Source organism: Cryptomeria japonica, chromosome 3 (assembly GCF_030272615.1).
Source record: "Cryptomeria japonica chromosome 3, Sugi_1.0, whole genome shotgun sequence".
NCBI lineage: Eukaryota > Viridiplantae > Streptophyta > Pinopsida > Cupressales > Cupressaceae > Cryptomeria > Cryptomeria japonica.
This window is the reverse complement of record NC_081407.1, coordinates 459,407,692-459,431,559: the sequence shown is the minus strand read 5'-3', so window position 1 is coordinate 459,431,559 and position 23,868 is coordinate 459,407,692. Positions and strand designations below refer to the sequence as shown.

Below are 23,868 nucleotides of genomic sequence, written 5' to 3'. Positions count from 1 at the left end.
TAGAATTCAAAAGAGTTGTGGTGGATCACGATAAATGACAGAGAGTAGGTGTCAAGTAGAGGTAAACACATGATAGCCTCTAAAAGACAGTCATGCATGAAAGCATAACAATCACAATGAGATCAACAGTTCATGGAAGGAAATGACAAAATAAAAAGGCTCCAAGGAATGACAGTCCTTGTCGAAGGAAGGCCCCCACAAAATGACAATTAAAAAATGGTCCATGCATTTTCCAAGGAAGACAAGTTGACACTCATGGTGAGGATGAATTCACTTGTATGGCAGAGCAGAGTGATAAGAACATTAAAACCTATGCACCCCGGGTAAGAAAAAGATTGTAGAAGACTCATTGCAGGGTTTTCATAGTGACAGGGTATTCAAGCATGGATGGCACTCATCAAATACACAAGCTTCAATTGCTAGTGGTTGTCAAATTGATGCAGCAGCGAATTATAAAGAAAAGAGAAAAGCTGCTTATAAGGGAAAACAATTACATAAAGCGGTCAATTTCTATTCTGAAACAATCAAAAGGACAATACCATAACAGTTATAAAGAAGAAAACAAAGAAGGTAAGGAGGTAGCAATAAGACAGAGGTGGTCTTGGATAGGGTAGAAAAACCATGCTATGAAAATTGGCCTCTTTTGTTATTTTTCCATGCGTTTTTTTTTAATTTTGTTGCTGTTATGGACTGGCAAGTTAAGCGAGTCATATAATCTTGAGGAAAGAAAAGTGAAAGAAGACAGTCAAGTTAAGAGAGTTATATAATCTTGGGGAAAGAAGATCAAAAGATTTTGTTAAGATTAACCCTTGTTAAGTAACAGTGACAGTCCTAGCCATTAAAGCATTGACAGGAAAGAGATCATAGCAATGTTTTCAATTTGCTAAAGGGCAGAAATATGAAGATCGCTATATTGACACTCAAGAACAGGACGACAAGAGCAAGTTTGAGGTCTCCAAAATAGTGAAAATATAAGAAACCATGTGAGGCATGAACCATGACAGAATAGTGAGCATCTAAGACAAACAAAGGACAGAATTGTATGTAGAAGTAAAGGGCAGGTTCCTCATGAAGAGTGGCCAAGAAAGTAGCTTCAGGAAGAGGAGATAGGTCTATTATAATAAGTTAAAAGAGAGCAACATTGTCTTGTTTGATGTGAAACCTAGCATGACTTATTTATTATCCTTAGTTGCATTTTTACACTATCCTTCTCACTATTAATGATAAACTAACTGTCAAAATACTTGGAAAAGTTAATTTGTTAATCATCTCATAGATTGTAAAGACCAAAATGACAGTACATAGGCCTATTAAAGGAGGAATAGAGAATGCTTGAAAGGGCAGAGATAATAAAAAGGAAGAATTCTTGACTGTAGTTGGATCGAAAGCCATAATATGATACATAATCCTTGTGAAAGAGGCAGGTTCAAAGTGCAAAAGAGACAGCCAACAGCTCTAAAAGAGGACAGAGTAACCAATATGACAGTCATGAAGATATCATGAGGTAGAATGGAATGTAGCAAGTAGAAGCAATAGTCATGACAGTAGCTACGAGACCCAAAGGCATACTTTTAAAAGACAGTCCTCGGACAGATATGGTAAAAATGAAAGCGAACTTAACAGTGCATAGGATTTAATGAGATAGAAATGACATGCTAGAAGGCAGATAGGGCTGCTTACAAATGCATTGTTATTTCATATTAAGTTGTATATGATGCTTGACAAAGAAAAGTGATATTAAAAAAAATACAGTATGCAAAGGAAAGTATCATGTGAAAAGAGCAAATTAAAAGAGTTTTTCTTAAGAGACCAAATGACTGTCATATAGATCACACGGCATTGAGAGGAAAACATGACATGAAAAAATCCAAGAGATGAACACTGTGACGGTCAAAAGGCACACGAAGACAGGGAATGCAGTCATAGCTCATTAAAGGATGACAGAAGTGAAGCTGAACCATGTGAGGCATGAACCATGACAGAATAGTGAGCATCTAAGACAAACAAAGGACAGAATTGTATGTAGAAGTAAAGGGCAGGTTCCTCATGAAGAGTGGCCAAGACAGTAGCTTCAGGAAGAGGAGATAGGTCTATTATAATAAGTTAAAAGAGAGCAACATTGTCTTGTTTGATGTGAAACCTAGCATGACTTATTTATTATCCTTAGTTGCATTTTTACACTATCCTTCTCACTATTAATGATAAACTAACTGTCAAAATACTTGGAAAAGTTAGTTTGTTAATCATCTCATAGATTGTGAAGACCAAAATGACAGTACATCTATTAAAGGAGGAATAGAGAATGCTTGAAAGGGCAGAGATAATAAAAAGGAAGACTTCTTGACTGTAGTTGGATCGAAAGCCATATTATGATACATAATCCTTGTGAAAGAGGCAGATTCAAAATGCAAAAGAGACAGCCAACAGCTCTAAAAGAGGACAGAGTAACCAATATGACAGTCATGAAGATATCATGAGGTAGAATGGAATGTAGCAAGTAGAAGCAATAGTCATGACAGCAGCTACGAGACCCAAAGGCATACTTTTAAAAGACAGTCCTACGACAGATATGGTAAAAAGGAAAGCGAAATTAACAGTGCATAGGATTTAATGAGATAGAAATGACATGCTAGAAGGCAGATAGGGCTGCTTACAAATGCATTGTTATTTCATATTAAGTTGTATATGATGCTTGACAAAGAAAAGTGATATTAAAAAAAATACAGTATGCAAAGGAAAGTATCATGTGAAAAGAGCAAAACAAAAGAGTTTTTCTTAAGAGACCAAATGACTGTCATATAGATCACACGGCATTGAGAGGAAAACATGACATGAAAAAATCCAAGAGATGAACACTATGACGGTCAAAAGGCACACGAAGACAGGGAATGCAGTCATAGCTCATTAAAGGATGACAGAAGTGAAGCTGAAGTACTGCCATAAAGCAAAGACACATCTGTTGGAGCACTTACTGTAGAAGGAATGACAATAAAGATATAGTTAAGACATTCCTATAGAAAAAAGGGTATCAGTCATTAAAGAGACAGTGGTATCAAGTATGGTCAGGGTTTGAATAGAGAACAACAGAATTTAATTCTCAAACAAGGTCACCAATCTTTCAAGACACCAAACTCAGTTTCATGACGTTTTTGACCTGAACAAAGACTACTCAGGGCTAGTAAACCCATGGAAGAACAGTTTCAGGACATTAAAGAGCAGTATGAAGTAATGTTGAAGGCTTCAAATGGCCCCAATTACTTTCCATCCGCCCAGAAGACTTTACCAACCTTCAAAGCCTTGAAAAACACATACCCTATATTCATGGGAAGAAGATGACAGCAGTTTGAAGGAGTAGAGATCAGTTGTTGGGCAAGTAGAGATAATATAGGGCAAGTTGGTGACTTGTTCAAGTGGTTGATGAGTTTGAGGAGGCAGTTTCGACCCAGTTAGTACCAGTTGAGGTCATCTAGGAGCTGATTGAGGGGCACTATCAATGGATGGGTTGAAGTAGGAGACTATTCTTCATGAAACCATCACTTTGGAGCATTTTAAGGGCCTCAAAAGTAGCAACACACCAACTGAACGCCCAAGGAGGATTTGACAAAGCAAGGAATGTAAAAAGTCATTTCTTTCTCAAATGCATATTCCTTTCTTGTAGCAACCTATTGCACAGCATTAGGCTTCTTTTTAAAGTTAGTTCTTGCATTTTGGATAAAGCGTTGTACCCTGAAACAAGGATCTCTCACATCTGCCTTGTATTGTAACTCATCGTAACTCAATTTCAGACTGAGAAGCAAGCATTTCAGACTTGTATAGGTGCTGTAAAACCTTTTATCAATAAAACTAAGCTTTTGTTACCTTCTTAAGAGCAGTGACATCGTGCAAGTTTTTTCATCATGGTTCATATAATCTTGTGATGATGTTTTCTTCTTGATTTCTGTCTTTGGTCTCATCTTCATTGCCTTCATGCAGAAAAATGTTTATTTTTGCAATTTATGACTAGTTTTAACCAACTAGGGATAGAATTTAAGTTGTGACAACTTTTCCAGCTTCTTCTTAACACTATCCTTAGTATTTCCAACCTAGTTATGAAACATTTTTGCAAAGTACATCAGAAATTCTGAATTGTGTATATTTTGGTTTGAGAAGTTGATCATATTGTGTGTCCAAAACAGCAATATAGATCCTAAAACCATTTTGATTGCAATCACCTTATTAGTCTTAGTTGCATTTCATGTTTCTTTCTATCCTTTTTCCAAGTATGCAGCAGTACCACAAGTTAAATTAGGTGAGCTCCAAGGGAACCAGCCCTCTCTAGAGGTTGGTCTCAAGCATCAAAGTCCACACTGTGAGATCATCCCATGTTACACTGGGTTGTTGAGTTGAAAACTCAAAAATAGTGCAAACCTCTGTGACAAAATTAGCATGGATTTTAAAACACAAAATACTTACAGTTTTACAACAATATTTATGTTTTCCTATCTTGAGGATTTTGAGGCACCAATACAATCTAGAAGGCATTCATATAGTATTTCAATATATAACCGAGTTAGGCAAGAATTGGGAAATGATATATAGATTCAAGACATTTTGAGAATCTCATTTAGCTTTTGAATCTGCACTTAAACTGAAAATTATCTTTGCATCTCCCCCATCAATGGGGTTATGTGATATGCAAATAGAAAGGAAAAAAGCAATTTGGCTTAAAACCCCAGCCGGTTTTACCAAACTGAGTTTTGATGAGGTGTCATGGGGCAACTCAGGCAAAGTAAAGGCATGTATGATTCTCCACATGGACAGTGGGGGGTTTTATTTCACGAAGGCTCTCTTTTCCTGTCTATTTATGCAAATAATGAAATGGAATGTGAAGGGATTAGTACAGGGATTGCAGTTGCCTGTTTCTTGGGGGTTCAGAGATTGATGATAGAAGATGATTCCTTCGCAGTGACTAATGGGCTTCATAGAGGCTTCCATTCAAATTCAAATCTCAGAAGGTATCTAGAGGGAGCACTTTAAGGAAATTGTATTTTTGCATTGTTTTTAAGAGGCAAACTCTACTAAAGACTTGTTGACCAATCATGGAGTGGAACAAGATCCTTTGACAGCATCCTTTAGCAAACATATTGCATCTTGGTCAAGGATGGAGAAGTTTTTAATTTTTAAACCACCCCTCGTTCCTTTGTTTGCTATTTAGCTGAAGGACACATGGCCCTCCCACCACTCTTGGTGGCATGTGATGTTTTAATGGTTGTGCATAGAGTTGGACAAATCAATGGACTGTTTTTAAATTTTAAGTGGCTACTTTTGGGCTGATGATTCAAGCCAGGAGCTCAAATCCAAAATTTCCCAAAAAAACAAACATTTTGGAATATCTATGGATGTGCTTTTAAAAAATTTAAGAATATTTACTATTTTTATTACCCTTCTTTTGCCACAATATGAAAAAGCCAACAATTTTTGCTCATAAATCTATAAAAGGAGGTCTAAACAATGATGAACTAAAGAAACTTTACAAGGCACATTGCCATGTAAGGGTAAGTTCTAACGAAACTTCTGCAACAAACCAACGAGTTTGCAAGCTAGTATTCAAAGAACCCTACCCGACCACCCCACAATCAATGGCAATGGCATGATCCCACTAAAGAAAATACACATATCTTACTGCAGAAACCAAATCAAATCTACAGTCCACTATATCAGCCAATGCAAAGATAAAGAAACTGGTGGATACAACGTGGAAAAGCTCTTCAAATGTTGTTGAAAACACTGCAAACCTATTATCACTACAGTGCCAGTGACAATACCGTTTTAAGAACTCTATACCCTGCCTAACCTTAATAATAGATTGAGACATACCAAGAATATGAAAAAAAATCATGCGCAAGAAAAGAGAGCTCTTGTTACCTTCTTGTTATATTCAGAGGTGGCTTTTCAAGCCCTTAGATCCCTATAGTCTAAGTCACCAGGTTCGAATTCGAATTCGAAGTTCGACAACTTTGAAATTCGAATGAAGTTCGATGAGGGAAAAATTCGAAATGTATAAAATTCGAATTAAGTTCGCCATATGTATAAATATGCCAGATATATTCTATAAAACAACCAATCTTTCATATGGGGGATGGTTCCATATGAATTGCTAATAAGGTTTATTGTAAGTAACATCTTTATCTCATCTTATGAGAATAACAGAATCACCAAATACTGGAATACCTCACTGATTGGGTAATCAATTATCATCTTCAGCATTTTTTTTCTCATCCTAATTGAGGGTTCTAACAGACATAAATATCCTAAAGAAAGAACAGGTTAATGGGTTTTAATCAAAGAAAAGAAGATGTGTTTAAAAAATATTAACAGAAGAAGAAGGCCAAAAATTTATTAAAAAAAAAAAAAAAAAATTTTTTTTTTTTTTTTTTTGAAGTTCGGCGAATTTTAACGAATTTTTTTTTTTTTTTTGAAGTTCGGCGAATTTCGAACTTCAAGGATGAAATTCGGCCGAACCTGGTGACTTAGCCTATAGTTGTAACTAATGCCCCCAGTTGATGTAAAATGCATGATGATTGTGTTTCCAGGACATGGCATATCATTCAACCTCGTTACCAACAATGCTTATAACCATGAGGTTGTTGTAGACTCCTAATCAATATATACCCCTCATTTCTGAACTGTGTGGAGTCATCTTTTAGAATATTATAATAGAGTTACGAGAAAAATTGTGTGCAAGTCAAAAATTGTGACAGGTCTTCAACATTAAGAGGAAATAAATTGAGAGCAAAACTTATGTCTTCCCTGCTCATAAGCACTTATCAACCAATCTTATCTTTAAGAGATCATTGTGCATGAAAAAAATATGAACTAGAAGAGACTGTTAACAATCTCAAGGTGAATAAAGTCAAAACCATAAAGTATAAAGATAAACAAAATAAATGTTGTGACCATCATCTTAGGCCACCACAGGGATGTCACTGATGTCCCCACATTTTCAAAGCCATCAGTGAGGAAAATTAGAACGGTGAGGGAGTAGAAACCCCTAATCTGTCAAGGCCAATGAGTAGGGAAGTTAATATCCTGAAGATCCATCCCACCAGATAAATGTCCATGCCATAATTCCATTAGATAATATAGACATAGATCTTACTGCAGAAATAAAATCAAATCTTGGTCAATTATATTTACAACAGCTGAATGAAAAAAACTGATGCCTACAACAGCCAAAAAATCATATGTTGCTGAAAACACCCCTAATCTCACTATCACCACCTGTGCTTCACTTCCCAAAATGAATTCCGTCAGACAGTGCCAATCATTATTTGAACTCTAGATCTTACAAAAACTCTACCATAAGCTTGGAGGATACCAATTGCATTAACACTATTCGGGAACCATCTAAAAAGAACCAGTTTCATCTCTGCGATCCTGTATATGGAAAATCACTCGAAAGAAATTATTTATAATCCATAAGTTAATGAATTCAAAGAAGACAGTAAAACAATAGATGACATAGATGTAGCACACATTCTTAAGCTACCATGAGGGTGCTATTGGGCAATGTATTAAAACAACTATCATCTAATATAGGAGCATACGACCATTACCATTCGAGAGGTGACAATGGTCTAATCCAAAAATGACCCAAGGATGTCCTATGATCAAAGAGTTAACAATTTCATCGATATTCTACTGTGGGAGTATAAAAACTACTTATGGCTTATGCTGCTACCATACATTCATCCAATAAAATGGTATGTCTTAAGAAGCAAAGTACTTTGCCCTCAAATCTGATTTGAACTTTCTAATTTGATAGCACTGGTGTATTGAATGTTGAAAACAGGAAACTTGGAAAATTGGTAAACAATACATTAGCATCCTTTTTCAGTACAAAAATTGGGTATGGTTCTGAAGAGAATTCAGATCAAATATATACAAATTGGAACCACCATGAATTAGGAAAACAAAATAGAAAATACATTAAATTGAAGAAAACATAACATGTTTTAACGCAAAAAACGTTTTACAAATTTGGAGACATCTTTGATTTGGCTGAACTCCACATTTCAAAACCAATCACATGAATTTCAAATGGAGTTCCCCAGCATCAATAATGTTGTACAACAGTGGACTCCAAAAGCTCATTCCCCAAGGGATGGAAACCAGTTTTGGGATTAAAAGTTTCACAGAATTGTTTTGTATTCTTGAATCTCAATTCCATTCAAATGGTTATACAAAGAATTCATGCATGCTATGCGAAAGGATTTAATACTAAGTTACTGGTGCAGGTTTGGGTTAAAGTTTAGGTTTGTAGCTTCAGCTCATGGATTCATCAAAAAAAAGGGTTGGGTTCATTTTGAGTTCATCCATACAAAAAGTATATAAAAATTGCTAAAGCAATATTTTGTTTTTGCATTTAGTTAATTACTTTATTGCATCATATGCATCTAGGAATTAGATTGCTTAAATAGGTATCTTCTTAAGTACGTTGTACTTGCATCATGTGACTTGTACTTTCCTAGTTTGGTGGAGACGTGGACATATGACTACATCTCCTATATCTGACCTCTTAGTTGTGTATCCTCTATATACCAACTTGTAATTCATTGTTGAGCATCTCTTATGCATATTGCATCTCTAAATAGCATAGCATTTCTATTATTTTGATCTTCAGATTACTTTATGCCTATATTTAGCCTTCTTGATCTTCGGTGGGTATCTTTATAGCCAAATTTTACATTGGATCGAAAGAGAGAATGTCTAAGATTAGTCTTTAAGAAAATTTAAAAAGTCTAGGATTGAAGATCTTTTTTTTTTTTAATAACTAAGTATGCTCTTCTTGCATCAAATGATGACTTGGAGAATCAAAAAGCTTAAGAGAGAAGATTTTGGAGGGTTCCCATTTCTGGCTTTGCACTGCAAGTGCATTTTGAAGCTTAATGGAGCAAATATAAGTTCACTATTGAACCTAGAGCATCCAAGATAATGTATTTTGCCTTTTGTTATATTCAAATTAAACATTGGAGCTCAAATCTGTGAAGATTTTTATTTGGGAGACGCTTGCAAAATCCAAGTTGTCATTTTGTTAAAATTAATGCTCTTGGCCCAATACCCTCAAAGAATTTATTTTGCTAATTTTGTCACCAAAAAAAATTGCTTGTTTGCAGAAGTTTGTACACTTCATAGAGATATCGAAAAGAAAAACAACTTTAGATTCATTGGAAATAGGGCTTCAAAAGCTTTCTAACCAGTGGTCACAATAAAGATTTGGAGTATAATTAAGCAAGATGTGATGCGCTCTAAAATTGACCTCCGATTCTGTTTTTTGAAAAAACATTCTATACGAATTTCAAAAAGAAATTGTTAGATCTTGTTATATGATGCAAGTTGAAACAAATCTATAGTTTTAGTATTGTAACGCGTAAAAATCAAGTCCAGTTTGTGAATTTTTTTAAGTGGCAATTGTACATGCACTAAAGGAAAAGTGCCAAAACCATTTTGTGTTGGGGGAGTTCATAATCATATAATTTTAGAGGTGATCTTGTGTTCCTTGGTTTCGTGATTTAGTAACATTCGGAAGTTAATCATATCTCTTACTCTCTCTCCTTTCTGTTTCAGCATTTTACAAAAGCCCTCCAAATCATGTAAAGTCAAATGTGTTTATTGTAAAAAGAAAAATTATAGTGAAAATGATTGCTTTTTGAAGTAGATTGATGAACTAAAACAACTTCTTCAAGAAAATCACATTAGTTTGTCAGATTCTTTTACTCCAACATTTCCAAATTTATCAATTGTTCATATTCAAACATCTTGTGTGGGCTCACCATCCAAGGATGAGTATTGAATTAGACTAACATGCAATAAGATCTCATCTCCATCATCTTCTCCCACTTCTACCAAGTCTAATGTCACTTTATTCATGGCTTCCAATGATTTAGTTCAACCAATCTTTCATAGTCTTCCAGACGACTCCTTGGGATGAGTAAAACAAATCTATCACATTTGTTTTGTGAGTCTCTTCTTGCAAATTTGAAGAACACCCTTGAGGACCTTCATGTCCTCTTTGATGTCAGTTCCATTGTTATTTCTATCATAGTTGTTGTCACTTCATCTTTCATATATTTTCCTCATTTGTCTCCAGTTTGTTTTGTGAGGTCACTTTCCTCAAATAGGGATGGGTCTCCTGATTTGTTCATGATACCATTAGACATTGGAATGACAGCACTTGAACAACATCTAGAGATAAGTTTTCTCATAGTCCTTACAGAATGGGAAAATTTTATTGCATATGCCTTTGTGTTAGTTTCTTCCTACAGGGAAAAAACGTTTTTTGACATTCATGGATCGTCTTTAGCATTCACAGTCAAACATCTAACATTGGCACAAGAGATTCTACATTTCGGAGAAAAGGTCTTCTTCATATTCTTGGAAAGAGTCTTTCCTCACATGGGATCTTAATATTTTTATTTCTTTCGAGTGGGTAACTCTCTTCATGCTCTCTTTGGGGTGAAGTTTTGCCCCGAGAGTTTTCTCTTTCTTTTCTTTTCAAGGGGATCATTTTGTATGTGGTCACCTAACATGGCTAAACATTTGTCAGGACCCATTTATACATATTTCCTACACATCTAAAGCTACACTAATGGGGAAGATGTTCATAATTATTTCATTTTTGTATTTAGCTAATTACTTTATTGCATTATATCCACCTATGATAAGATAAGCTTGCTTAAATAGGCATATACATAGATAGGTTGTACTTGCATCCTAGTTTGGAAGAGATGTTGTGCATATATGTGACTATATCTCCTATCATCCCACATTGCTTGTGCAATAGTGTATCCTATATATGCTCACTTCTAGTTCATTGTTGAGCATCTATCTTGTATCTCTTTTGCATTTTGCATCATTGAATAGAATAGAATTATTCTATCATTTTGATCTTCTAATTTTTGTGCTTGCCTTTTTAGCCTTCTTGATCTTGGATGACTATCTCTGTAGCCAAATCTTACAAAAATCACAAATTTATTCATATTTATAGTCTAAAAATAGGAATATTGAAGATGATGTATATATTTTTTATGTATATTTATGAACCTTATAGAAAATTGATGTATAATATAATAATAAAATTACAAACAAACTTATAAATATATATTATTAGTATTAAGTTTTAAAAAGCATATGGATTACCTCATAGCATATCAATTATCCAAAAAAAATCATTTGAATCTTTATTAAAATTATTCATACCATCTCATGCATGATTAAAATTGTATTCTTTTCCTTAAAAATAAAAAATAAAAAATGACACAAAAATTAAAAAATAGCCAAATATGAAATTGGTAAGCTTTACAAATATAAAATGGTAGCCCAACAATTTTTTTGGAAAAGAAATAAAATGTTGTGCAAGTCGGAGAAAGAATTGGAAATCAGGTTCAGATGGCAACAAATGCTTCTCACCTCCACCTTCATCTATGTGCCCACCCCTCTTATCATGCCAAATGATGAGGCATTGAATCTGGCAGATAAAATTTTCTTTCAAAGAAAAATATGCAGGTTACTCATTGCAATAGACAGATATTATTTCCAGACTAACAATAAAATTAAATCCCATTTATCTCTACAAGTTCACGTAGATTTGTTAGGTTTCAATCAAATTCTATTTATGTTTTCCCAAGACAATCCACAAACTGTCTGTAGTCCCTTGTTTGAATCCAAGACTACACCAAACTGGATTTGAAATGGACCCAGATCCAGGGCCTATGCTGAATGAACCGGTAACAATACTTTAGGATTGAACAATTCAAACAATATAACTATTTTCCAATTAATACATGTGTCTACATGTCGAGAGGATTCATCATCTACAAAATCACAACTCATACAACAAACGGCATATCATGTCATATAGCTATACCCAAAGTCACCATCATCATTTGCACCCCACCATACCCTTACAGTTACACTTCAAACATAGCACACTTTCTATGCAAAAGAAATTTTGCAAAGAACTGCATTGCTAAGTTATCAAAAATTACGAAAAAACATCTTATAGACTTATCTTTTGTTTCCCTCAAAAAGTTGCATTGCACCTCACCTTCTAAAAAAAAGTTATTGCCCAAGTCTAAGAGCATGCAGGAGCTACAAGAAACATTTTTATGGAATTACTAGGATACTAGAATAGTATGAGGAATGCAAATATTCTACGAACCTTGGATACAGAATGTCATGGAAATGTACATAGATAAGATATAAAAACTATATGAAAATGAGCAAAAAAATACATAATATTCTTATTTTGTGCATAAATGGCATACAAATAAACAGAAGATACATTACTGACGATATCCATAGACTACTTATGAGAATTTTTCTGAATTTGGACGTGCCCTTGGTAAGAGAATATATACGCTTGCTTATTAGTTCCATGTTGCCTCCTTGACTTGGTTGCCAATACGAATACAGATTGACAAGAATGAAAAAATGCGTCTCATCAGATTTTTCCCTTTATCAACATTTTGTACTAAAGAAACAAGTAACAGAACATAGAAAATGCAGAAATATGTTGCTGTCTCTAGAAATTATGAAAATTTGGATGAGAAAGGTGCACGTCATAGGATCTATCTTATTAGTCCTTGAGCTATTTTATTTTTACATTTATGTATGGGAGTTGTTTTAGCTTAAATGAGAATTTATATATCTTTCTTTCATCTACCACTGCCATATATGCCTCCTTTTTTGCATATTTCTTGTCATATACTCTTGTTTATTACTCTAGTTACAGAAGTTTATTCTAAAGCACATAAAAACTTGGTCGAAGAAAATGGCCATGACATGGATTGTATCCTAAATTAAAATTTATTATGTTGATGTCAAAAAGACATCAGCCAAACTGTTGAATGACCCAGCTATAAACCATACAGGAGACTACTTGCAGTAGGAAAAAGAAAAATAAATGAGTGATTTGCCAAGTTTGGAACTGGTGAAGACAGACCAGAAAGGCCTTTGGCATTTCCATGGGAGGAAGATCCCACCATTTCCTACAGCTTAGACATTTTACATAATCACGTGTGTCTCAAGTAACCCTTTTATGACTTTAAATTGTTATTTACTATTGGATTACACAATTGTTGCCTGTTTAAGTGTATCTCGTCATGTAGAATGTTTTGCTCCGCATTTCAAAAATAAAATCAGAATTTTGATGATGTTGTGATTGTCATTGATGGACACACACTTGTTTTGAGATCACTTTCTTTATGTATGAGTTATGCTCAACCGGTATTTGTTCCAACCGGTATTATGTATTATAGTCTTTAGACTATTGGTGTTTTGCAAAAGATGTTTACCGGTCACAAACTGACTGAAGACCCTAAGCGTTATGAAGACCTCAAGCGGTTTGAGGATCTCAAGCGGTACGAAGGATCAAAGCAGTAGTTAACATTTTTCCAGTCTTCACTTTTGACAACCGGTAATCGGTAAATTGTATGAACCGGTATTACTCTGTGATGAGTTACCAACCAGTATTTCTGTGATGAGTTATCATCCACCGACACTTTGGCGGTGATTTTGTGTCGTGTTACCAAATGTGTCTAGATGCACTGAAACTAGGAACTTGTAATGTAACCCTATTGGACTGACATGAAATCAGACTCCTTCATAAGGACATCATGTCTAGGGTTTTAGATGATGAGGTTTTGCATGTGCGATCATAGAAGAGAAGATAAGGTTTGTGTGAAGAGTAGGAGTGTGGAGATATTGAAGACTGAAGTAATGCTGAAATGCATTAACAATGAGCTGTCATGGATCTAACCAAGCCTACTGTGCTAGTATCTAGATCACTCACTTGTTGATTACTCACATCTTCGACAAGTCTGAAACCCTTAACCGGGTAGGCCTAGCAAAGCCTTTGTAAATCCTCTAACAAGGTGGTTCACAACTGTGAATCTGAAATCCTCTCACAAGGTAGTCTTTAACAGGACTTATCTCCTAACAGAGATCTAGATTCCTAACAGGGTCTGTTCTAGTGAAGAACATTGTATGACCTTAACCAGTCTGACCTTAACCGGTCTGGTTTCTATTCTGTAGATAGTTACTTGTGAGTTTCTGCTCACCATGGTTTTTCCCATTTGGGTTTCCACGTCAAAACTTCTTGTGTTATGGTGATTGTGCTTTTGTGGGTGAATGCTTTGTTTGCTATTTGGTTTGCATTTATCTTAACCGGTTTATTTGTAAATCTGTCATACCGGTTATCTGCTAAATTGTTGAAGTGTTTGAGTTCAGTGTTTTTTGGTATACTAATTCAACCCCCCCTCTTAGTATTCATCAGATCCCACCATTTCCTACAGCTTAGACATTTTACATAATCACGTGTGTCTCAAGTAACCCTTTTATGACTTTAAATTGTTATTTACTATTGGATTACACAATTGTTGCCTGTTTAAGTGTATCCCTTCATGTAGAATGTTCTGCTCCGCATTTCAAAAATAAAATCAGATACACAACTCAAATGTTAGGAGTATTGGCATAACAAAAAATGATTTAGGAAATAATATGGTGATTCAAATATATTGGCTACCTTGCAAAATGTCTCTTTGGTACAGATGCCTTCTGGGATGATTCAGTTATAAACATTGTCTGGTCATAATACTCAATTGGAGATGTAGTACACTGTGGGACATTTTTGTCTATATGAAGTCACGCTTGATCAATTCAGATATTAATGTAAGAGCCCCTTAGCTTTCTATTTCATTGATCTGTATTTGAATTTTGTGGCTGTTGGAGAGATTCTCTGAGAATTATTGAACTATGAAGCAATTTGGAACAAAAATCTTTGTTTGAGTCAAGATGAAATAGCCGCACAAATGGATTGAGAGAGACACATAGATGTTTTGGCATTTGATGGCTCTCCTCTATAATAATTAAATAAGCATTGAAATTTTAAATACGGAGAAAGTATATGCTTAAAGTGTCTCTAAAATCCTCATAGAAAGGATTTTCATAACATCAACTTTTACCAAATACAAATTTATTTCAAGAAGTTTTCATAACTTTATTAGTTTTCCTAGTTGCATGGTGAGAAGATTCAACCACCACACTTGACTCTAGAGGCTTGTGACCCAAGTATGAGACAAATTTACCATCTTTCAAGTATGAGCGTAGCCAGAGAATGTTTGAGTGCAAACTCTTGAGGCACTGCACACAATAGGTTGGCACTGAAATAAATAAATGAACCTTCAACTTCATAACAAACAATCAAGAGGAACAAGATTTACTGAAATCATCAAACAAGGATCTCAACCTACTAAATGGAGAATTAACAACTGTGCATGAGGGCCATAAGAAAATAAGAAAATGATGTTCCATATGCAACCACAGTATTTAAGAATTAAGATGCAGTAGCACAGCTAATTTAATACGACTTTATTCATACCATACCAAATGAAGTAGACTGCTTGGAGCTCATAATCTATTAGTATACACCTAAGAAATAGAACATCTTAATAGCTACAAAAAGATCTTACTACAAGATTAAGAAGTGTTATCTCATTGAACATAATGAAAGATGAATGCAAGAGATTGTGAAGAAAGAAAATAACTTATCTATGAAAACATGAGGAGACTGCTCTCCTAAAGTGTTGATCGGAGCTCTCTAGAAGGGATGTGTGCTCTTGTCAAGGCGCGTGTTCAAAATGCAAGTTATGTACTTTTTTTCTTCAGAAGGCCAAAGTTAGATCAGCTGATGTGAAATATATTGAGATGGGATTTGTCAATCACTCAAACATATTTTAGCACGGTACTCGCTTGCCAACCTATAATTGTAAAAGTTCTTGTCTTATGAGCTCTAGGGTTCCTCTTCTAGACCAAGAAACAATTTTTTATGTGAACTTTTCAATATAAAGAAATAAAGGTGTTTTAGTAAGTTGGAGAACTGAAGGGAAGGTTTGAAGCAATGTTTTGCACAAACACAACCTCCTCCCCCCTGCCAAAAGAAAAAACAAGGCATTTCCAAATCGGGGACAAGGGTGAGACATCCCCCTCACTGCTCTCTACTGGCACCACCACAAGAGAAAAGGGGGATGTTTCCAAGACAATCCCCTATTGGGAGCATTGAGGAGACATCAAGAAGTCCCCGAGATGGCATGGAAATTCCATGAAGTCCCTCAAAAATCTTATAAAATTCGAAACATCCCCACAGTGTATGCATGTGTAATCTCTCAAATGGAATTTTTTATATTATTTGTTTTATTTCAATAGTTAACAAGGGTTATCTTCACAAGCATTCTAAATGTTATTGATGACCATACATTTTGCAACACTGAAATTATATATGCAGCAGAAATGAATTAACTATTTTACCAATACTCGGACTATAGGAGCTGTTTTCAATACCACAAAATTAACTTTTACCTTGTATAACTCAACCTTTAACTGATCTGAGACAAGCCCTCTTGAGAGTGACAAGGTTGCAAGAATTTAGGAAAAGATGAATAGTCATACCCTTAATGACACACTGCCCTTCTATTTGAATCACCCAAATAAAGTAACTGTTATGAATCACAGCCTTTAATGGAATTATCAAATTTGCCATAAGTTATAAATCGCAAGAATTTAAATCACCACAATTGGCAGAAGAATGACTTGATTTGATTAAAATGAATCACTGTAAACTTAAATATAAATTGGCGACGTATAATATTCATAAATCACTACAATCTTGAGAATGATTTGAATCACTGCTGTGGGTATGAAGATATCTTGAAACCCAATCACCATAATTTCAATTTGCTTGTGACTTTAAAGTCGTATGCAATCCTTGAGCGAGATTTTCCCAAGTCTAAATCAAGAGTATTCATCCACCAATCCAAAGATGGAAATCAAGGGGTTTTCATCCATTTATCCAATGAAGGAAATCAGAGGGTCTTCATCCTCTAATTCCAAACCTAGAGGGGTTTCGCCCTCAAGACATTTGAACTTAAGTCCAATGCTCCAACAAGGAGTAGAATTCAAATAATGAAATAGTTCAATAATGTATGCTTCTTTGTCCTTGCTTGGCCTCTCTTAAATAGGATTTTCCTCCAAAAGAAAACTCTTCGAATGACCCTTGATTATTTAAGAGGAATTATTATTTAATATATTCTTTAATTATATGAGGCCTTTATTTAATATTTCTTAATTATAATTCCATAATATAATTTAAGCACTCCTTTTTGTGACATTATGCCCTTATTTGTATGATAGACATTTGGATCTGTCTTGGTTTAATTTTTACATAGGAGACATTACAACATGCAAATATCATTTGATTAAAAAACTTTATTTTTGAAAATCTAATTCACTAACCCTAACCATAAAATGTTAATGAGCCCACCCACACCCTAAACCCTCAAAAAAAATATAAAAATATGTGCCCACAATAATTCCAAATCACCATCAACACTTGTCATTGCATTAAGCAAGACCAAGAGTGAAAATCCGATCATCTTCATCAACCAACATGCTTAGTCAGCTAAAGGCTGGTGTAATGTCCCCTATTGGGAGGCTGCCAATTCCCAATGATTAACATATATCATTAAATATTATTATGGCTTAAATTAAGTGTTTGAGATTAGAGAACAACTAATTCTTCATAATACAATCAATGACCAATTATATTAAGGGTTATCCTTATTACTTCCCTAACCCTAATGGAGGATGGGGGAATTACTGTGCTAGGGTGCTTGAAAAACCGATCTACAATCAGGCTCCCTCAAGATTTCAGGAACACGGGTCCTTACCCCATCTTGGGACTTCTCCCTCAAGGTTTCTGGAACACCTGTACATAACCCATCTTGGGACTTACCCATCTTGTGAGGAATCACTCCACCTCTCCCTAAACAAACCAACCTATCCTCACAAAGGCATTAGCGAAAGATCAAGGACTAGGCTATGAGTATACTAGCTTCTCATGTATTATGAATATATATGCAATTAAGTATGACTGTCATACATATTGCAGTCTATATTAATATTACTATTAATTTATGCACAAGAACATTATCAGACTTCATATATTAAGCACATCCCTGTGCATATCACCAAGAACAAGGATTTTACTGGCTGTAACTTAATAAAAGTTCTGATCTGATTTGATCGATGGTGACATCACTGGAGGCTTTTAATTCCTTTCCTTCATATCTCTCAATGTGAGGGAGAGGTCACAACTCTTCATCATGTATGCCTTTTGGCAAGAGACACGCCCTTTCACCATTAGCACCCTTTGAAAGAGTGCAACTCTTCATTATTTCTGCCCTTTTGAAAGGGACACAACCTTTAACAATTAGATCTGCTTTTCTTATTTAAATCAGATCTGCACTTCTGATTCCCCAATTATCCTCCCTTCAAATGAATTCTCTTCTCCCTTTTATACCTCATATTTGAGGGTGTCACAACTTATCATTTCATGCCTTCTGACAATTCATTAATGTTAGTTTTCGTGATCAGATTAACAATAATGAGCAGGAAATAATAATGCAGAGTCACAAGAATCAAAGCACACAAATAGAAAGGGCACACAACACAAGTCTACCCTGGGAAAACCTCCCTCTTGGAGGAAAAACCCAGCAACAGAAGATCCTCAGATCTGATTATTCATTATGAATAAAATTGCAGTCTTACAACACTTATCTCAGGCTGAATACATGTGCAGATATCTTCAGCTTCAAATGACCTTTTTGTAATCAGCATAACTGTGCCTTCTTCAGCATGAACAATAGACTTAAGTTCGCATCAATCAGAGCAGAGTCGCATCCATAGATCAGGTATCTTCACACCAAAGGAGAGCAGATATATTTCGCACTATTATTGCAGATCTGATTCGCATATATGATCATTGTATCAAGATGCATTCTATGTAGCTTTTATATATGAGGATTGGTGCCTTATTGGGTCGGCCCAATAAGGCACCTTTTGGCGCTAAAGTCTTTGTACTTTTCCCACGTTATATGTGCAAGATAGGGTCGGCCCTATATCTCACTCCATGATTTATTTAGGTTCAGCCCTATCCCGGGCGCTAAGGTAGATGCTACAATCTCACACGTTTGACCTTGCTTGGCGTGTGGAAGAGAAAGGGCCCAGCACTATCCTAATTTGTGCACATAGATAGGGCCCAGCCCTATGTGCCCTTTTACATAAATACATTAGATGGAGATAGGGCCCAGCCCTATTTACACACCTCCTTAATGAAGAAGGGCCCAGCCCTATAAGGATTCGGATGATGCCTTAAGGCAATCCAAATCCTTTTTATTTTCCTATCCTAGTTACACAAAAAAAAAACAATTAATTTTAATTATATTCAATTATATTCTTTTATATTTCAATTTTATTTTTACTTTTATTCTTTTGTATTTTTATTTTATTATTATTATTTATTATAAATTATATTTCAAAGTGGGGACATTACAGCTGGTATACAAATGAAAGAACACCTTGGAGTACTATAACAAACACTATCATTCAATGGAAGTGGAAGAAGCTCAAAACTCCCTTGCACATGGTTGCCTATGCATTGAACCTAAAGTGGTACATGCAATGGCCTAGCAGATTTCCCATATGGCAAATGTTGAGGTGAAGGTAGGCTTCATGAAAACAATAGTAAAGATGTAAAATGTTAAGGATGTTGCCGCCAATCTTACTAAGTGAACTCAATTTGTCACTCTTAGATGAGGCAAAATTGGATTGGGAGATCATGGGACAAGAGGACCCAATACTATGGTGGAGTATGCATGGGCCTCATTCACTATCAACCACAGCAGCCATTTGACTCTTGTTTGAAGCTCCTAGCTCTATTGATGTTAAGAGGAACTAGTATGCATACAACTTCATCCACTCTATTGAGAGGAATAAGCTTACATCTAAGAGTTGTACATAACACATTGCACTTAATTGACCACAACACGCTTACATACAAGGAGACTCCAACACTACAATGGGTTGCAGAACTAAAGAAGCCAAGACAAACTGTCAATGAAGCAGCACAAACATGGTTGGTTACTCATTTGGAGGAGCTTGAGCTAGATGAATCCAGCACTAGCAGTTCCGGCAGTGAGGAGTTTACCACAACCATTAGGGATGATTATTAAAGGCATTTGCCAATTGTATTTCAATTTTCAATGTAATAATCAGAGACATTTTAAATAAATAATATATCGGTATTCAACATTTTCAATGGATTGTGATTGGTAATTTACAGTCAAATGTTATTCCTTATACAATTTTTTTATAACTAATTTTTCAACTACCATTTTAAATTTTCCCGCCCCTGGTTCACAAAACCTGTCCCGGATGTGCACCCATCCCACATCCCCAAAATTCTATGGAATTATGGTTTGAAGAATATAAAACAAAGTACCATACTTGATTGCATCAACAATAAATATGCAACCACTTACTTTTCTTGCCATTATTGTAAAAAAAAGGCATATATCAAAGTGCATTGTTGCCCTAAAGGACGAATCTGAAAAGTTGAAAAAATGAAACGAGTATTAGATTCCACAGAAATACTAATGCTATTACTGCCTTCCTTACCCAAGGAATCGTAGCCCAGCATTAGTGAATATTATGTATTATCGCTGCCTAAAGGTAATGCTTTTCTTGTTTGCTGATTGCCCAAGTTTTTGGCTGCGATTTGCATCCTATGAGGTTTGCCAGTGGTGGGGGTATGACAGTAAAGGTGCGAAGCAGTGAAATCCATCTTAAGAAATAGAGAGTTAAAGTATGCTAACGAGTATATAGTGTAAAGAATCCACCAAAATTGAGAAAATGCAATTCTGATAGGCACCAAAGTGCTGTTCGGCCAAATTCTTGCTTCAAATGTCCAAAGCAATGCTGTGCACTGTAAACAGGCTGCATTAGTCACTACATTTCTGCAGTTTCATATAGCGAAATCTTAGGCGTAGTCAAATGCAGTACATGAAAGGATGACATATTAAGAGTTTCTTGTTCTTCTGCAGGGCTGTACTATAAGTTTATATTATCTGCAATTTTACCAACACTTGTTAGCCACAGGAATTACAACTACGAGTAACAAGTTTTGTATGAGGCTAACCTAGAGCTAGATTGCATATTCACTTATTAGCAAACAATAATATGCATGTTACCATTCAAAAAAGGATTTCACGGCAGAGAAAGCAAGTAAGCTTTTAAAGCTAACCTTAATAGTGACCTTGCTCTTCACATGTGTCTCCAGAGCTTCTGCCATAGACTGCGCATCAAAAATAATGAAGAAACCAAATGTTAAAATATAACACAACAATTATAACATGTGCTAAAAACAGAGACCTAAAACATATCACAGAGTATGATCCACGATGTTGATGCTACAGTATACAAGGAAGATCAAGAAATAGATTGCTAACCATAGGCAATGGAACAATTCTAACATGCACTAAAACTGAGACCTAAAATATTTCACAAAAAATGATCTGAGACCTTGGTGTTAAAAACAATTATCCAGTTTACAAAGAATGAACAAATGGCTGAAACATGAGCAATGCAACCATTTCAACATGCACTAAAAACAAAGACTTAAGACATCACAGAGTATGATCTGAGACTGATGCTAAAAAATTACTACACGGTTTATAAAGAAAAGCCAAAGTACTAAAATATAGATGATGCATCAATTTTAATATATGTCAGTATTGGTACAAGTATTGGTATAGTGTGATGGTTAAATTGTGATGTAGTTCTTGACACCAAGATTCAAACCCCACTGAAACATTATTGTTGAACATTTATGTTACCAAGGTTCAAACCCCACTGGAACATTATCAGTTCACAACTCCTCGTATTAAAAAAAAAGTTTACATAAAAAAAACAGAGACACGGAGTATGATCCGATACATTGATTCTAAAAACCTACTAAATAGTTAAAAAAGAATTAAAAGATTGCTGAAACATACGCAATATAAAATTTTTACATGCACTAAAAACATAAACCTATGACATATCACAGAATATGATGTAGAACATTAATTTTAAAAATCTACTGCACAAATTACACCAAAAGCTCTTTATATTCATTTAGAGACACCTTATCAAACTGCACCAGCACTTGAATTGCGTGTTCCGGAGTGAGAGTGCCGTTTGAAACGAGTTCATCCAATGTCTCCGTGAGACACATGCCGATTGTGGATCTCCGGTACAGCTCAAAGGTCGCCATTTGCCTCTGCCAGACAACAAATTTGACCTAGTTGCTCACATTACTCATCACTCCAGCCTAAACTAGATTTAACCTCTACTCTACATACACGCCCCGCCGCTAATCAAATTATCTACTCACAGCCCTTCAAAGTGCAAAATCCTTACCTGTTACTTTCGTTGTCGCCCGATTAGTTTGCCCCGAATTTAATTTCCAAAACCCTGAAATATAGAAAGCAAGAAAACGAGTATTACCTGCCCTGCCTGAAACTCTCTCTGAGATATGTTGTTCAAGAGAAATACTCTCAAAAGTTCCTCAAATCCGGGTATTAAGGATCAGTGAATTTATATTCCGTTTTAAGAAAGCTGGATTTTGTCCTCACGTCACATTCGTATTTATACCGACGATGGGATTATATATTAGGTTTTCTCTTTTTAAACCCAGGACAATTCCTTCCACTATACCTATACGAGAATACACTTCACGTGTAATCTGTGTGTAGAGACCAAGGATTTGTGATTCATCAATTTTATCCAATCCATTCACAATTTATAGTGTGTCAACTATTTGTTTTTTGTTTTTTAAGGGGAAAGGAGTCGTCATAGCTATCATAGCTAACTTCGCGCATCTTAAAATCCTAAACGGTTCATCCGATTTCAATGATTTTGTTTTGGTTCTTTTTGTATGCGACTTAGCTGCTTAAAGCTATTGTTTTGGCTTGTGGATAGTAACGATGCATGCTGTGGAATTCGTTATATGCACAAAGGTCAAAAAGTACACATTTCAAAGTGTGCTCCAATACATGTTCGCCTTTGCACCAATAGTAGATAACTCAAAATAGCCAATAGTAGTGGACAAATGCCTCAGTAGTGAGCTAATTTTGGTCAAAAAAGCTAAAAAATGCACCACTATTGGTACATGTGATATTTATTAATGGACCTTCCATTACCTTTTCCATGCCTCGATAGTAGTGGACAAATGCCCCACTAGTGGTGCACAAATGCCCCACTAGTGGTGCACAAATGTCCCAGTAATGAGCTACTTTTGGTCAAAAAAGCTAAAAAATGCATCACTATTGGTACATGTGATATTTATTAATGGACCTTCCATTACCTTTTTTTTTGGCTCCTACTATGTCTACTAATGGGGGGTGAGGGTGACAAAAAGATGACGATTATTGGTCCTATAACGGTAACTTGCTCATTTCCCCTATTGTAATAATAAGATTTGAGGGTTAGAAGAAGAACAACAACTTTTAAGGTCCACGAGGCTAAGTATTGAAAGTCTATGGGACAATAGATGAGTTATGGTATATCAATTTGATCGATAGTTTGAGACAATAGATTTTTGCAAATTGATAGAAGACAATTTATTTTGACTAATAAATATCATAACTAATACTTGCATGATGAGGTACTATGGTTATGTTGATTACAATTTATATTAAATCTTTCTATAAATTTGAAAGTTGCATTCGATCAATAGAAAAGTCAAGAATTTTATAAAAGATCTTTAAAAAAATTATTGACTTACTAATTTTAAATAAAGTCTCAAAATTAAAGAATTATATGTGGAACTCATAGATTAGGGGTGCTTAGTGGATCATAATTGTCATCTATCATTCAAAACCAAAACATTAATAAGTAATTATTCTTTTGCTTTTATGTCTAGAGGTTTGATTTTTTTTAGGCTTAACTCATAAA

At 35.2% G+C, this 23,868-nt stretch overlaps 1 protein-coding gene across 3 annotated transcripts in view; it reads right to left on the bottom strand.

The window, feature by feature from the left end:
- Positions 1 to 22,657, bottom strand: part of LOC131062417 (transcription initiation factor IIA subunit 2) — a 40,226-nt gene extending 17,569 nt beyond the window's left edge. Inside the window, exons 1-4 of one of the 3 annotated variants that reach the window (XM_059218402.1) lie at positions 22,333 to 22,657; positions 22,058 to 22,192; positions 21,176 to 21,226; positions 15,126 to 15,180 (exon numbers count right to left, since the gene is read on the bottom strand). In XM_059218402.1, coding sequence (XP_059074385.1) covers positions 15,126 to 15,180; positions 21,176 to 21,226; positions 22,058 to 22,186 — 235 coding nt within the window. In that variant the 5' untranslated portion in view covers positions 22,187 to 22,192; positions 22,333 to 22,657. The remainder of the gene's footprint in view (positions 1 to 15,125; positions 15,181 to 21,175; positions 21,227 to 22,057; positions 22,193 to 22,332) is intronic. The other 2 variants (XM_057996072.2, XM_057996071.2) reach the window with 2 other exon arrangements.
- Between the last annotated feature and the right edge of the window lie 1,211 nt (positions 22,658 to 23,868).